Source organism: Onthophagus taurus, chromosome 1 (assembly GCF_036711975.1).
Source record: "Onthophagus taurus isolate NC chromosome 1, IU_Otau_3.0, whole genome shotgun sequence".
NCBI lineage: Eukaryota > Metazoa > Arthropoda > Insecta > Coleoptera > Scarabaeidae > Onthophagus > Onthophagus taurus.
The window spans coordinates 11,785,039-11,800,604 of NC_091966.1; the positions used below are offsets into that span (position 1 = coordinate 11,785,039).

Consider the following 15,566-nt stretch of genomic DNA (forward strand, 5'->3'; position numbering starts at 1 on the left):
ATATTGGGTGTGTAGTGTGGTTTGAAAAATAATTGAAAAGTTATGACAAACTCATACTATATAAAAAACTAAAAAGTCCATGTGGTTCCACCTGTACATATAAGTGCCGTTCGTTAATATCTGAAAATCAACGCCAGCAGATTCCAAGAATTTTTTTCCAAAAATCATTATGCAGATTCATAATGATTTTTGGAAAAGAATTCTTTCTTGGGAGTGCAAGAGGCAGTTCATTAATTCTTACACGTTTACTAAAGATGTAAAACGACGTAGACCAAGAGACCCTCTATCTACAAAAGTGCGTACACAACAAAATATATATAATTTCTTCATTGAAAGCAAAGACATCAGAGTCTGTAAATTATTTTTTATAAACACTTTATCGATCAGCGAAAAATTAGTTTATAATGCTCTAAAAAAGTCTACATGTAATATTTCAATACCTGATCAAAGAGGTAGAAAAGTCCCTATCAATAAAATTTCTGATGAAGTTATTGAAAAAATCACTAAGCACATTGACAGCTATCCTACGTATGAAAGCCATTATTCTCGAGAAAGATCTGCTAAGAAGTATCTTGGAGATGGCTTAAATATTTCAAAAATGTATGGGTTATATTACGAAGAACTTAGGAAAAAAGGTGAAGAACCAGCTAAGAAATGGCTTTTTAGAAAAATCTTCAACGAAATGTTTAATTTGTCGTTCCATTTACCAGATAACGACACATGTGATATGTGTGATTATTTTAATGTAAAGCTTAAGCGAGATTTACATTTAAGTGATACAAATAATAGATACCAAATCAAAAATGAAGACAAGAAATGTGCTTTAGAAAGTAATGAAAATATACAAGTGGTAATGGCCGATCTTCAAAAGTGCATTCCTACTCCTTTTTTGACCAATTCAGAGAGCTTTTATCTTCGAAAGTTGTGGACCCTAAATTACACAATACATAATCCTTGTACTAAAAACACTTGGTGTATGATGTGGGATGAAACCAAAGCTGGGAGAGGTGGTAATGAAATGGCTTACTATTTTTTTAAATGGCTACTTTTGGAAATCCCAAGGAATCAAAAAATGGAAACATTAACACTTTGGACAGACAATTGTGCCGGACAAAACCGAAATATGATGATGATGTAAATTTTTATAGTAGATTGTCAGCATAGCGTTATTGAACGTGCAAAAAAGAAAACTAAACCATTTACAATTTTTACTTGCACTGATTGGATAAATTTTATTCGTAAGTGTAAACAACCCCCATTTAATGTATTCTCTATGGGTATAGAAGATTTTAAAAATTTTAGTACATTTTACTCATCATTAACAGCACCATTCATATCAAGAAAAAAAAGTATTGAAGGAGAACAGTTTAAATTATCCAGCGTTGTTTGGTTCCAAATTCGACGAGAAACATTAGTTACTTTGTTTTTTAAAACATTATTTAAAGAAGAGTTTCGCTCCATTAATTTAAATAGAAACCTTCGAAAACCTTCAAACATACCGAAAAATTTGCCCCAATTAAGACATTCTAGAAAACCTATAAGTAAAGCCAAATATGAAAATCTTTTAATCCTTCTTAAGTGGGTTCCTGAAGAATATTAGGATTACTTTAGGAATTTACCTTATGCTAAAGAGGCCCCAGAATTTCCTAATGATGATTAATAATAATAAATTAATAGATTTTAACGTTTCAAATTTGTTCCAGAAAAAATATAATAAGTTTACTTATTTTTTGTAGTTCATATTGTTACAAATTCTTATGTTTTAAGTCCAAATAATCATTTAATTTTTTAGAGCCAAGATGTAGTAAATCCAATAATTTTGTAAAAATAAAGATTTTTGATAAAAATATGCTATTAATGAATATTTACAGACTATTAATATTAAAAAATACCGATATTTTCGAGCTTTATTTGTGAGGTAAAAGCATGAGAATTATTAATTATTTCAATTTATTGTTATTTGAAGTTAAAAATTAGACATTTTCGGCTATTCTACGATTAAATCATTTTGGACTTATTGGGACTTATGTCTCTTCAGCTGTCAGGTACAGATATATATTTTTTATTTTATTAACATATTTTCAAAAATAAAATAATATACGTGCATATATGAACATGTGCTAAAGAAAGTAAGCATAACAGGATTGCTAATTAATTAAATTTATAAAATATTTTGTTATAAATTTTAGAAACTTTATGTTCATTCTTTTCTAACACATGAAACCTGTATATAGTTATCCTTTAGGAGTGATGCGATCAAAATATTTGTGTGGCAACCCAAATTATTAAAGTAGCTAACTTCACGAATATTTTGACATATGTTTGAATCTGACAACAGTTAAGAGGTTAAAAATTTATGTTGTAAATAAGTATATTACATATTTCGTAAAATATGAGTACAAAAAAAATTCAAGCCGATGAATACTCTCTGCAATATTACCGGATAAATGCACCGATTGTAATGCACTTATGTAAGTACAAACAATAATCTTTGTTTTACTTAAACGATTAAGTATTATCTTTAATTTTTTAGTATTTGATTCGTTAACATTAACAATTGGTGACTATATGCATGAATCTGAAGAGGAATATTTATCAGAATATCCAAAACAAAAGGTTTTAGGAGTATTCAGAAACCTTCGGAAAGAATATCTTAAAAATATAGTAAGCATAATGAACGAAAAAGAGGAAGAATTAAGAGATTTACTATTAATACCACCTAACATATTATTACCTGAAGATAAGTGTTATTCAAAAATATATTCAGAAGAAGATGTAAAACAATTAAAAAATGAAATAGATGAATTAGAAAAATTATATTTAACAAAAAAAGCTTGTAAATGTACTTATGAAAAAGAATTGGAAACATTAGAGAATTTATTAACTTCATATCAAAATATAAATGGATTTGCAAATAAATTAAAAAAGATACAGAAAGTTGCAGAGAAATCTAAATTAAAAGAAATGTTTAATGTATATGATAAGTGTGTGAGTGCTCTAATGGAAAATCTTGATTTTGATGTTGAAGAATTAAAATTTTAAAACACATTAAATGCATATATTAATTTAAGAAGTCATATATTTTTTATCAATTTAATATTAAAAATTAATGAGAATTTACAAAAAAAGATAAAATAACTTAAAACTAAATCTTATATAACAATAGAATTGCTTATTATACATAAATTAACTTAAAATTATATTATTCTCTATTCTCACTTTAAATAAACCTATACAAATTGTTTTATTATCATAATTTATTACACATATATTTCCTTTTCTTATAAATACCCATGTTGGTTATGATGAATATTACCAGAATTAATCTGTAAAAAATGAGATTGCAAGGAATGACCAGAAACTGGAATAACTTGGCTAGGATCCAACATTATTGTCGGTTGACACAATAAGATTTGTTCCCCAATATCAGAGTCGCTCACCAACACTTGAGTTACCTGCTGATAATGGGGAACCTCTAATTTAATACTATCCATATTTTGTAAAGGAACTAAATGGTTTAATTGGAATGTCGGCTCCAAATTTTGTATTTCTAATTGGCCATGCTCGATCAATTGATCTTGATGAACATGAATTATATCACTTGGTTCCCTATGAACACTAACACCTTGATTGTTTGGATGATGAATCACAGATGATTCATGTAAAGAATTCGATGTTGTGTGATTATTAATTGGTTTTGATGTAGAATCTAAACCTTTTTGAACCATATCTGCAATTAATTTCGGCAATTTCTCATTTGGTAATATCGTTGGCTTTGGTGCCTCAGGTTGTGGATCACAATTATGAACAAAACATGAGAATTTTTCCGTTTTATTTACTTGGTGGAGATGCATAAAATTTATCTAAAAAATTACCAAATATAAATAATCTATTAATTCTTAAAATAAATCTAAATCACCTTAATAACAACATTTAATCCTAATTTAGTATGCTTGTTCTTCTTTCTCGTCTGGGGGTTATCAGTAAGAACTTTCATATCAACAGTTCCTTTACATCTTCTTGCATCAAATAATAATTCCTTTTGCACGATTTTACCACCGTGTGTCCAACACTGATATTGCTTTCGAAACCTTATTTTTGGGCCTGTATTAGATACTTTTTTAACCCAAACCGTGTTGGTTATTGAGGAGAAAAGGTCGACCCAATCGTCACATAAAGCGTTAAAATCCTCGCTATTACGGGGTATTTGAGTTCGAAATTTTACCTCGAAATGTTTCTCTTCGATCCATTTAGCGTGGATAATCTCAAATTTTCGATTTGTTGTGGTAAGAATCTCTGTAAAATCAAGTGTAGCCCGCTCGTCGTCTGCCATTTTGTGTGGCCCCCTTAATTGTAACGAATTTCACACCATTTGAAACTGTCATTGTATGGACGATTTTTTTGAAATTACATGTAAGTTTTATCGAATTACTTTCTCCGGTGATTATTTTAAAATGATAATTGGTTCCCACAAAAATATTTATAAAATCGTGGTTTTATTAATCAATTTAATTTAGTCTCTTAGAATTGAACCAACTTCATGTTATTAATCTGATCTGTCATTATGAAAATTTCTAGGTTATGTTGCCTTTGAATCGGTGATTCTTTTAAAAGTGTTTTTTTTTTCAATGAAAATCCCAAATTTTTTAAAAAGTATTATTGTTGGAATACCGATTGGTATTACGGTGTTAGATTCAGTGGGATATGTAGCAAGAGTAGATGGACACTCGATGCAACCGTCTCTGAATCCTGATAAAGAAATTACAGATTATGTTTTCTTGAACCGATGGTCTGTTAGGTCACACGAAATTACAAGAGGGGATATTATCTCGTTAAAGTCTCCAAAAGATCCAGAACAAAAAATTATTAAGAGAATCGTTGGTGTAGCAGGTAAAAGTTATATAACAAAAGAACCTAAAAAATTATTAACCAAATTCTTTTAGGTGATATAATTTTAACATTAGGCTACAAAAACGAAGTAGTAAGAGTTCCTGAAGGTCACTGTTGGGTTGAAGGTGATCATACGGGGCATTCTCTTGATTCCAATAATTTTGGTCCTGTTTCCATTGGACTTGTAACAGCAAAAGCAACATGGATAGTGTGGCCTCCATCTAGATGGCAATCAATTAAATCACAAGTACCTGATTCAAGAGCTCCTTTAAACATGTCCCGTACAATCTTAAACTTATAAGAGAATAGCACCAAAATTGTTTACAAAAGAATAAATGTTTAAAAATGCGTTCGATTTCATTAATTAATCACTTGGAATTTAATTTTAATGGCAGTGTTGTGAGAAAAGGAATAACATTAGGCGATGTTGATAATGATGGAAATTATGAACTCATTGTGGGTAATGAAACTGGGGATGTAGCAATTTTTAAAGCTTTAGATTGTTGGCAAACTATTAGTAATTTGGGGTTTGTTAGTTGTGTCGTAGTTGGTGATGTGTTGAATCAAAAAAGGAATTGTTTGGTTATTGTAACTGCGGATGGTTGGTGTTTTATATATTCAGCAGAAGAAAATGGGGGAGATGCTGGGGATGATGTGGATAAAATCAGTGAGAATATGGAAAGTTTAATATTTTCAACAGAAAGTAATTGTTCATCAAGAAGTGGATCAATTGCTGGGGATGGTAAAGAAGAACCAAGGGTTTTTTTGAAACGAATTCATGCTCAAAGAATACCTCCCAATACAAAGGTAAAAAAAGATAAACTAAACCAATTATAAAATACTATTTATGATTTTTTTTTGCTGTATTTTAATAAAATAAAATGTTTTTTGTGTACTGTATAATTTATTTTTTTGTCATTTAGGATATTTTGTTGGGTGATATTGATGGTGATGGTGCAATAGAAATGGTACTTGGATTAACAGATAGAGTTGTTCGTTCTTACAGATGGGTGGAAACTGTTAATGATCCTACAAAAGTTCCCTCAAAACCTGAAATAATAGGTAAGGTGTAAGAACTTAGATGGAAAAGTTTGTGGAACATATAATAATTAATCACAACATAATTATTCTAAAAATGATTATATACTTTTGGTTCTGCTAAAAGGGGCAAAGTAGGAGGCAGTGAAATAATTTAATATAAAAATAGAAGTTTTTATTTTCTTACATAAACATGGTAATAGTTTCTTAAGACACACTTGAAATGCACAAATTCAAGTTTTTTAAAGAATGTGCGCATTAAGTCTTATGAAACGTGTTTTTTATTTTTTTTTGTAATTCGCGTTTTTGTTCTTTTTTTTAAATAAAAGTAAAATAAATTTTGACAATGTAGGGAAATAGGTATGTAGCAGTTGGTAACAACGAAACACTTGAAAATAGAAATTTGAATTGACAATTAGAAATTGTCAAAACACAAAATGTATTCACCTGATTAAAATGTTGTATGTAAAATTAATAAAATATCACCAACTTGAACTGGTTCCACAAAATGTTACTAAAACGTGTTTTTTATGCTATTTTTTGTAATTAGCGTTTTTATCTTTATTTTTTTAACAAAAATAAAATAAATTTTGACAATGTAGGAAAATAGGTATGTAGCAGTTGGTAACACCGTAACACTTGAAAATAGAAACTCTGAGAAATTGCTCAGAGTTCAATGTCCTCATCATTGTGGACCTTGTATTCGATGCTAAGAACGTATTTATACATCCATAGACAAAAATTGTCACATTGACAATTAGAAAAATTAATAACCCAATTAATAATGTATATTCTGGAATACATTTTGCAGAAATCCTTCTTTCTTTAAATTCTTTTTGTCGCATATCCTTTCTGCTCGTTGGAGCTAGGCTTGGATCACCGACCTCTCCTATTGTGGATGATGATGGGAAGAAGCCTGTAGATAGCTCACTCCAAGTGACCACTCCCCATCTATCTTCCTAGTGACGAATCCTGGAAAGATAATTGTTTTGCAGCTTCCGCTTCCAGGGTATATTTGATGGTGGAGTGTTGCGAATTCCTGGAGTCGCTCTTGTCCATGTTGTCAGATTACAAAGGTGTCATGTATGTAACGGAGCCATAATTAATAAATAATTCTAATTAATAATTCTTCCTTAACTCTTCTTCTTCAAACATCTCCACGTAAACATTGGCGACTGGTGATCCCAAACAAGTACCACTAGCTCTAGAATCTAGAACATACTTTGATAAGCCCTCCGTGATGAGTTTCTGACGAAAATCTACTCCTACTAGCACTCTGGTAAATAGAGATTCCACATCGAAACTTTCCAAGATATCCTGTGCATCTAACTTCATACTTTTGATTAATTCCACAAAATGCGTAGAATTTCTGACATGTGATTCTGTTTTACCTGTAAAAGAAGACAGAATCTTGGCAGTGTTTCGCCAGCTGATACGTTGCGAGTTTATGGCACTGACAATAGGGCATTACGGGACATCCGGTTTATGGATTTTAGCTAATCCATAATAATAATTTATTTCCAAAAAAACTCAAAAGCTACAGGTCGTCAGATACAGTATTTGTATTTCATTATGTAATTCACAACATTATAGAAATATAATAATACAGAATCTGTGACAAGATTTCTACAGCTTCAGTTTGCCTGGTGAATCCATGAACTCGCTGATACTGTAGTATGGGTTTTCACCAAAGTGCTCCCTTAATCTCTTTTTGTAATGGAGCATTGATGTACAGTCAGGAAAAAAAGAGATGGGTCGACTTTCGTTCGTATAGGCCGTCCAAATCACATTTTCGTGGTTCGTTTTACATACTGTGAAATGCAGTATGTAGACGCATCTCTTTTTTTTCTGACTGTAGGTGTATCTATAAGTTAATTTTATGCCCTGATAATACACCGATTGTTGACAGGTAATCAGTCGGTGGTATGGAAATTGTAGAGATGAGTTGTTCCTCATACTATATTGATGATATTGCGCTCTACACGACACTTCATTCATGTTTTGTTTTGTGAAAATAAAACATCTATAGATATACAGTGAATAGACAGTCATTTCAGAGAACTCTCCAGGAGTACTCCCAGTAGTTTAGCAGCTGTTGCATCAATGGGTTTAGTGTGAAACTCAATTCTTTCTGTTTTTTCTCATTCAGTTGCAGTCTATTAACTTTAAACCAGTCAGAAGCGACCATCCGACTAAAACTTCATCTTCTTTTAGCTTGTCATTGGAAATCGGCTCGTTATCGCCTCGGCATATTTTCAAGAATTCAGGGAGATCATTAACATACAGCAAAAAAAAAGATGGCTCCAAGATACAACCCTGCGGCACACCAAGCCCAACCTTTTTAATAGTCAATGTAAAAAAAAACTGCGATTTTTGCACTTCAAATGGATTAATTTATTTATTTTCTCTCTACCGGTTTCGCCACGTTAATCGTATCATCATCAGGAGATTTCGTCAAATGTACACAAAAGATTTTTAAGATAAACTTAAGATAAAATATTTTGTGAAGATTTGACGAAATCTTTTTTACATTGAATATAAAATGGAAAGAAAATCATTAAATAATATTTTTAATAGTCGACTTGTCATTACCGTTTTGTACCAGTTGTCGGTTTATCAAGTAACGTTGTAGCACCGTGTGAGAGGTAGTGTTGTCTTATCTTTTTTATCGCCTCCCTCCAGAACTGCCAAAATAGCATGATGGTCTAACAGATGAGGATTTATGATTGATACAGTACATTTATTTTCATAAATGGACGTAATACACAAGTTGTCAATACATGTTTATGAGGTACTTATGCGAGTTGGTTGAAAGACTTTTTGTATTAAGTCAAAAGATTCCATAAGATATTAAGCATTTAATATAAGATATAAGCATTTAAGGGTACTGCCAATTTGTTAATAAAATCATTATAATTAGAGGAAGGTGATCTGTACACATTTAGAAGTGTGATTTTCAAATTTATCAGCTTAATGCCTACTATTTCAAAATTCTTTTCCTCATTTAGAATTGTTAGAATATTCAAAGTAGTAGACTCTAAATCACTGTGAATAAATATTTCAACTCTTCGTCGAAAGAGAGATCTGCTAAAAGATGCAACCAGAGAGAAATTTTTAAAAGTTATCAAATTGTGTTCATCTTTTTTCAACCAATGCTCACTTATACATACAATTTTTATCTGATATTGTTGCAGTACAACTTCCAAACATTCAATCTTTATACATATATTCTTGATGGCATTGAGACTGCTCTGTTTTGCTGTAGATTTCACCAATTCTTTAATTTTTCTTATTATTTTCTCGGTTGGGTCCTTCTTGATTTTCTTATAGGCGGCTACATCCAAAATCGGTAGATGAAGGTGGTTCGTCATCTTGTTGTCGTATTCTTTCCTGTCCATGACCACGGTTCCATTCTCTTTGTCTGCTGGAAGGACGATGATGTTTGTTTTTTTTCTTATCATCCGCAGTGCCTTCCTTGCGTTAATTGTTAGATTTGGTTTTGGTGGCTTTGCTCTTCTGAGCGACTTTGTAATTGAAACCTTTTTGTGAGTACGGCGGTCCTAACAAGAATTTCTAAATTTTCTGTCACGACTTCTTTGAAATTCGCGTTTGTCCTTCTCCATGATTATTCTGTTTATTTTATCTCAGTCTTCTCCAATCATAGAAATGGAAAGAGCGAGGTGGAGACGTAACCTCTCGCTTATTTGCTGCAAATTTTTGAAAGTCCTGTAAATTTTTTCTTGTATCAGTATCCTAAGTGTCGCAGCAGAATCAATATGGTGTTTCACCTTGAGTAAGGTTGGCGTTACTTTCTTGTGAAAGCATTCGTACTTATATATCAAAAAGTACTGTATGTGTTCAGCTTAAGTGCCATCTTTGCCATTTTTAGAATGCCCTATCATAAGAAAGTTCGACAATCGGATGCGCAAACGGATGAACATTTAGATTTACAATCTGTACTTAGGAGTTTGTTTTTCCAGCTCGGGTATCTGAGGTGTTCCGATATTGTGGCAGCTTTGATGACTTATTTCCTTACTTCATCTTCCAGAAACTCCGTGCCTATAATTTTGCAACCAAAGTATTCGAATGACATGGTTTGTTCAAACATTACCAGCTTACAGCGCAGCGGTTCCTCTGCAATGGTTATGCATTTGGTCTTGTTTATAGAAATTTTCATTCTAAGTTTTCCTGCCCGTTTGTTAAAAACTGATAACATTCTATGGAGGGCATCTGCTGATTCCGCACTAAGTATTGCGTCGTCTGCATAACACAATATGTTTTGGATATCAAATTTCTAATATAATATTTGCAGCAACTACTTTCCATTTAATTCATTTTTTGTATTGGCAATTCAATCATAGACTTGAACATTTTTTAGTTTTTCTAAAAAATTTCAATTTGTGTTTCAGTCTGGAATCTTTCAAAGACTAACTATATACTTTGTATAAAATCGTTTTGTCAGTCTAAAAACTTTAATAATTTTTATTTTCATTACATTTTAAATTGTCTTTCATATAGGTAAATTAGTGGCTTTGAATAAATGGGAATGTGCTCAACAAATTGGATCAGTTTCTCTTCATCATTCAGTTGATGGAATACCTTCCTTATTAGTTGCTCAACCTGGTGGGACATTTATGCGAATAAAACATCAATCTGTGGACGTTACAGAAGTGACTAATTCTGCAATTATTCCTCCATCTGCACAAGTAACAAATTTGGATCAATGTGATGATCATGGGTAAAAATTTTAAATTTTCAATCAATGTTCTATAATAAGTATTATTATTTTTTTAGTGATTTAGAAAATTTAACTGGATTTTCTGTTGATTATCAATTCTTAGGTATATCTCGAATGAGAAATTCAAATATTTCAACTGAAATTTTAGGTGATTTAGTTACTAGTACGAATTCAAATGATTTAGATAAAGAAAGTAAAAGTGATGAACATAAAGAAACTCAACAAGGCTCTCCTTATGCTGTAGCTACACTTGATGGTACAATAATGTTGGTTCAAGATGAAATAATTCTATGGTAAAAAATATATTAATGTAAAACATTTAATATTTTAATTTAATATTTTAGGGCAATTGCAGTTGATCATCAATTATTTGCATTAACAAAATTGGATGTTACTAAAAATGGGTTGGATGAAATTATTGTTTGTTCTTGGGATGGCCATACTTATATATTAGATCAACAAAAAAACACAGTTAGATTTCAATTGAATGAATCTGTGCAAGCCTTTGAAGTGGGTTATTATACATTAATTCCAGGAAGTGCGCCAGTAACTTGTTTTGTTTATATAACTTTTCGTAATAAAATTTTGTTGTATTTTGATATACCCCTGAAAAATATGATTTGCAAAAAATTTGAACTGCCAAACTTACCGAGTCTTCAAAACATTGTAAATTGTGATCTGGAAACTCTGACTAGTACAGATAAAAAGGATATTGTTGAATATTTACTATATGGTTTAAAATCTTAATAAAAACGCCTTTTTATTTACATATGGAATTTTATTGTAATGTAAATATTCGCACAACTAAAATCGGAACGAATTAATTTAAAATCTAATACAATTCGTTACTTATCGATTAGGCCTTAAATTTAAATGTAGGCATAAATCTTATTTTCTTTTTTTAAGGCTAATCGTAATAATCGCTAGATTTTTTTCTACGAGATATGTACACCTCAAATAGTATTTATATAAATTTATTTTTACATCAATGGGAGCAACAAGAATGTTCTTTTTTGCTTGGTATCAAGTAGTTGACAAATTTAATTTTTAAATTATCTTGTTTCTGTAAATCATATAATACGCGTAATTCTTATATTTCTACTCAATATTTACAATTAATAACAGGGATATGACTTTTTTTATAATATTTAAAGTTCTCTTTTAATTATTACTGGGTATGTAATTTACAAGGCGTTAATAATGAACGTTATTTGATAGGGTAAGGATAAGATTTTGTTTGTTTATTTTTCTTCTTTTCGTTGCATACATTGATATAATTACCAATAATAAAAAAAATTAAATAAAATAACCTTGTTTTTATGTTACTAAAGCGAAATATTTGCTGATTAAAAAAATACTTCTTCAAAGTTTTTCTTTAAATCAAGAAAAATTAATTAACCACATTTCTTTGAAATCATTTTTAACTATCATATATAAAGCAATCGAATTAAAAACTTTCTGGAGAATTTATAATATACATTGGAATTTATAAAAATCTACTTGAATTCTAATTAATAGCGACAACATATTGATTGTAACAACATTAATTGGGTGATGTAAAACTATTTGAGCTAATTGTGTGAATTTGTAATACACTGCTATTGTTTAAACACATAATTTATTAATTCCTAGACTTGTATATGACTTAGTTTTTGAGATATAATCGAAAATATAATTTTTATCCCCTCTTCAAACATGTGGTTTTCCGGATGTATTATAAAACATCAATCTTATTTGGGGTCATTCTAAACTACGCATTGTTTTAATGACATCGACAATAATGTCGATATTGCAATGAAAAAACGCTTTTTGCTCAATCAAAATATGTTATTAGCTGCTTATATTATTCAATTTTAAGGTATTTTCATTGTAGAACAGAAAGTATGCGGAAAGATCTCTGACTCTGACGAGTTAATATCGTTGAGTCATTAAATATGAAATAACTATGTAACTAATACAGTTGTTAATTTATGTGTGGAAGCAAAAGTAAACTGTTGGGCACATGTTGAATTTCAAACTTCCAGGACAGTGTTAATAAATCTGATCTCTCGAATGCATTACATTCAAGAAAGAAATTTCTTCTCTAGAGAACTTGTTCTACACTAACGTTACTTTATAATTAATTTATAACAAATACATCTTCAGTCCAACATTTTGGTACTGTTCAGTTATTCCAATGTCGTTTATCACTTTTGTTCTGCTTAATACCCAGATCTATCTTTTAATATTTTTAGAAGAGAGCGAAAATCATACAATATGGCATGGGGTTTAAGGCTGAATATGACGCCAGGGAAAACTCTTCACTGCATGTATTTCTACATCAACATTATCTTGTGTAAAAATCCGCCATATCTATATGCTAAAATTGTTTCGCACATATTCATAATATTAGGCATAAACACACTAACGATACCAACAAGTATAATTCGCTGCTTGATTCCTTGAAGGTTATTGGTCCACTTTTATTCATAAGCAGAGTAAGAGATTATTTTAGTGAGTACTTAGTTACTTAAGTATGTATATATTTTTCTTCAAGGTTCTTTGGTCGTTTTATTTACTTTTTTGCTAAAGCAAGCTATACATAACCATTAGTACCGTCTCTCTATGTGATATCTAACCGGCATATTAGTGTATTGCTCACTAATACTCCCAATATTTTATTGCTAAATATTGCTCAATTATTAATAAATATGGTACATCATAAGACAAATGTAATGCAAATTTTCGTAAAAGGTTTTATTAAAAACGTTTTGACACGTAGGAACATTGCTCATATTTTAAGCTAAGCAGAAATCATTTTTGGTGATGATCTATATAGTTTACTAAAAGCATCTGGAAATAGTAAATGGGAAGTTGCCGAGAAGTAGTCAAAAGGGAGCGGAAGCAAACAAAATGTAAATAATTTTGCAAGAAAATGCTGACTGATATTTTCTTCGTTCTGATGAAAATGTGACGAACAAAACATTGATGCGGATTATTTCACTCCGCCCAATGTAAGTGATATATGGATGTAAGAATTTGATAACAACAGGCTATACCATTAAGCTATGCAAGATAGTACTGCAACAAATCGAAGTTAAAAGTCAAAGAAAACGTGGAATAAACTAAAATCTAACACTTAAGAGCAAACAATACTTGAGGTACAAAAACCTAAAAGTCTAACCTAATACTTTTCTGGTACTAAAAAATGCGAAAGGGTATTAGAGTTCCAGTGTAATCGTCTTTAGAGACCTTAGGAGAACATTTTTTGAAAAAATGTCTGCATCTATGTATTTGGACCAACGAAAAGTTTTCATGATGTAAAATTATTACAGTTTCAACGAAACCATTAGTAATTCCCAACGCAGCATCACCTTTCAGTATTTTCTGAGAGTTGGAAATGAGAAACCACCAGTCTAAACATATATAAATATGCTTAAACATACTTTACTTAGAAGAGTAAGTGAAACTGGAGTTTGACACACAAACAGTAAGACATTAACAATAAGACAACAACAACAAGAACGTCGGCAGGAAAACTTATTAACAACTAAAAGTGTGCAACTCGCTGCTTACTCAGACGATATTAACGTTATGTGTAGAAGGGCTGAATCAGCGTTGCAGGCGAAGAAATGAAGAGAGATATTATAGGGCTTGAATTGGAAATCAAACAACAAACATATTAACACAGTTAAAAGAAAGCCGATCCAGACCCATCACAATAGATGAAAGACAGAGAGCACAAAAATAAACTAAGTATATTTGAGAGAAAAGTATTAAGAAGAATACTGAAGTCGATAATAGATAACATGGAGAATCAGATATAACAACAAATTCTATTAACTTCGCAGAAACGCCTCCACATACTAGTTCGTCAGACATCAAAGGTTGCAATGGGCAGTACATGTTAGCAAGATGAAGTCTACCAAAGAGAACTATCAACGCTAAAATGCATGGATAAATCTATGCACCAGTAGACAGATCCCGATAACGATAGGATGGTTAAGTGTCCAATTATGCACGCGAGCTGTTGAGGATGAGAATGTGGCGAAGAGCAGCAGCACACAGAGGGAAATGGAGGCAGAAGCTAAAGGAAGCCAGAGCTTAATTTAATTTTCTTTGAGCTTCTTTGTTACTAGATTCATCTAGATCTTTGTTTCTAGATCATCTTATTGTTTTTTACAAAGATTTTGGTAATGAAATGGTACAATATTTGTTTCTTTCAAATAAAGATGACTGGATTGACACTTTTGTGATTATTTTCTCGGTAGATGAAAATTTCGTTTTTAACATGTTTTGGACAAGAAGTGTTACTCTGAATAATAATAATAATTCAATAAAATGTTTGCATTGAAGGAAAAATATTTTTTTATTGTAACACCATTTATTATGTTTGCGTAGTGAAAATAATTATGCTTAAGAGCTAATTAAGAGTTATTTACGTCGTTTAATATTTTTTTTGACATGATCGAAAGAGCGTCTGTGCTCACCTCGGTTGCCCTGTTTTAAGTATTTTCATTGATTCATAGCTAAGTAAATAATTCAAATCTGATCCTCAGAGATGTTATAAAGTCAAATTTCTAATTGCTTCCAATGTAACGTGATCACAATAACTCCAGATTGACGATTTCAGAAAAATGTGGTTATTTAGATTTTGAAGTCACCTTTTAAGTGGCGAAATTAAAACATAATCATCTCAGTTTGTAATGAAGTTTTTTCAGCGATTCCTTTTTAATCAACCATTTTTAATCAATTAAAAACACATAAACTCAACAAAAAGCCATGAACTTTTCTTTATAAAATTTAAAAATCACATAAGTATTAGTTTTTTCGATCCCAACCAGAATTATAAAACCAAGATTCATCTCTGGTCTTACTCCATGTCGTTTCTAGAGTATTATCCTGGAATTCATCAATAATT

General features: G+C 30.8%; 5 protein-coding genes across 8 annotated transcripts in view; 3 read left to right on the forward strand and 2 right to left on the reverse strand.

The window, feature by feature from the left end:
* The first annotated feature begins 2,311 nt into the window (after positions 1–2,311).
* Positions 2,312–3,243, forward strand: LOC111420552 (protein MIS12 homolog). Its single transcript, XM_023053574.2, has 2 exons — positions 2,312–2,471; positions 2,534–3,243. The coding sequence occupies exons 1-2, from the start codon at positions 2,393–2,395 to the stop codon at positions 3,040–3,042; spliced, it is 588 nt and encodes a 195-aa protein (XP_022909342.2). The 5' UTR covers positions 2,312–2,392; the 3' UTR covers positions 3,043–3,243.
* On the reverse strand, positions 3,062–4,353 carry LOC111420550 (uncharacterized). The gene is made up of 2 exons (XM_023053569.2): positions 3,920–4,353; positions 3,062–3,863 (listed from the first exon to the last, which is right to left on the reverse strand). Exons 1-2 carry the CDS (start codon positions 4,331–4,333, stop codon positions 3,282–3,284), a joined length of 996 nt encoding a protein of 331 aa, XP_022909337.2. The 5' UTR covers positions 4,334–4,353; the 3' UTR covers positions 3,062–3,281.
* Positions 4,354–4,606: 253 nt separating this feature from the next.
* LOC111420553 (mitochondrial inner membrane protease subunit 2) lies at positions 4,607–5,238 on the forward strand. Its single transcript, XM_023053575.2, has 2 exons — positions 4,607–4,890; positions 4,944–5,238. The coding sequence occupies exons 1-2, from the start codon at positions 4,629–4,631 to the stop codon at positions 5,189–5,191; spliced, it is 510 nt and encodes a 169-aa protein (XP_022909343.2). The 5' UTR covers positions 4,607–4,628; the 3' UTR covers positions 5,192–5,238.
* Positions 5,236–11,433, forward strand: LOC111420549 (KICSTOR complex protein ITFG2-like). Of its 2 annotated transcripts, XM_023053568.2 has the most exons (6): positions 5,236–5,697; positions 5,814–5,952; positions 10,447–10,666; positions 10,723–10,769; positions 10,815–10,959; positions 11,011–11,433. In XM_023053568.2, the coding sequence occupies exons 1-6, from the start codon at positions 5,236–5,238 to the stop codon at positions 11,411–11,413; spliced, it is 1,416 nt and encodes a 471-aa protein (XP_022909336.2). In that variant the 3' UTR covers positions 11,414–11,433. The 2 variants fall into 2 exon arrangements, with proteins under 2 accessions (XP_022909336.2, XP_022909335.2); XM_023053567.2 differs by having other exon boundaries at positions 10,723–10,959.
* Positions 11,424–15,566, reverse strand: part of LOC111420551 (homeobox protein OTX2-A-like) — a 39,538-nt gene continuing 35,395 nt past the window's right edge. For all 3 annotated transcript variants that reach the window (XM_023053571.2, XM_023053573.2, XM_023053572.2), the window contains exon 8: positions 11,424–15,547. In XM_023053571.2, coding sequence (XP_022909339.1) covers positions 15,467–15,547 — 81 coding nt within the window. In that variant the 3' untranslated portion in view covers positions 11,424–15,466. The remainder of the gene's footprint in view (positions 15,548–15,566) is intronic.

What these genes read in the sequence shown, in the direction of transcription:
- LOC111420553 (XM_023053575.2), top strand. Translation starts at nt 4,629, where the DNA reads ATGAAAATCCCAAATTTTTTAAAAAGTATTATTGTTGGAATACCGATT. An exon ending in GAGAATCGTTGGTGTAGCAG is followed by an intron (nt 4,891 to 4,943) that starts GTAAAAGTTATA and finishes AAATTCTTTTAG; the next exon opens with GTGATATAATTTTAACATTA.
- LOC111420550 (XM_023053569.2), bottom strand. Translation starts at nt 4,333, where the DNA reads ATGGCAGACGACGAGCGGGCTACACTTGATTTTACAGAGATTCTTACC. An exon ending in GATTAAATGTTGTTATTAAG is followed by an intron (nt 3,864 to 3,919) that starts GTGATTTAGATT and finishes GTAATTTTTTAG; the next exon opens with ATAAATTTTATGCATCTCCA.
- LOC111420552 (XM_023053574.2), top strand. Translation starts at nt 2,393, where the DNA reads ATGAGTACAAAAAAAATTCAAGCCGATGAATACTCTCTGCAATATTAC. An exon ending in ACCGATTGTAATGCACTTAT is followed by an intron (nt 2,472 to 2,533) that starts GTAAGTACAAAC and finishes TTAATTTTTTAG; the next exon opens with TATTTGATTCGTTAACATTA.
- LOC111420549 (XM_023053567.2), top strand. Translation starts at nt 5,236, where the DNA reads ATGCGTTCGATTTCATTAATTAATCACTTGGAATTTAATTTTAATGGC. An exon ending in CTCAAAACCTGAAATAATAG is followed by an intron (nt 5,953 to 10,446) that starts GTAAGGTGTAAG and finishes TCTTTCATATAG; the next exon opens with GTAAATTAGTGGCTTTGAAT. An exon ending in CAAGATGAAATAATTCTATG is followed by an intron (nt 10,960 to 11,010) that starts GTAAAAAATATA and finishes TTAATATTTTAG; the next exon opens with GGCAATTGCAGTTGATCATC.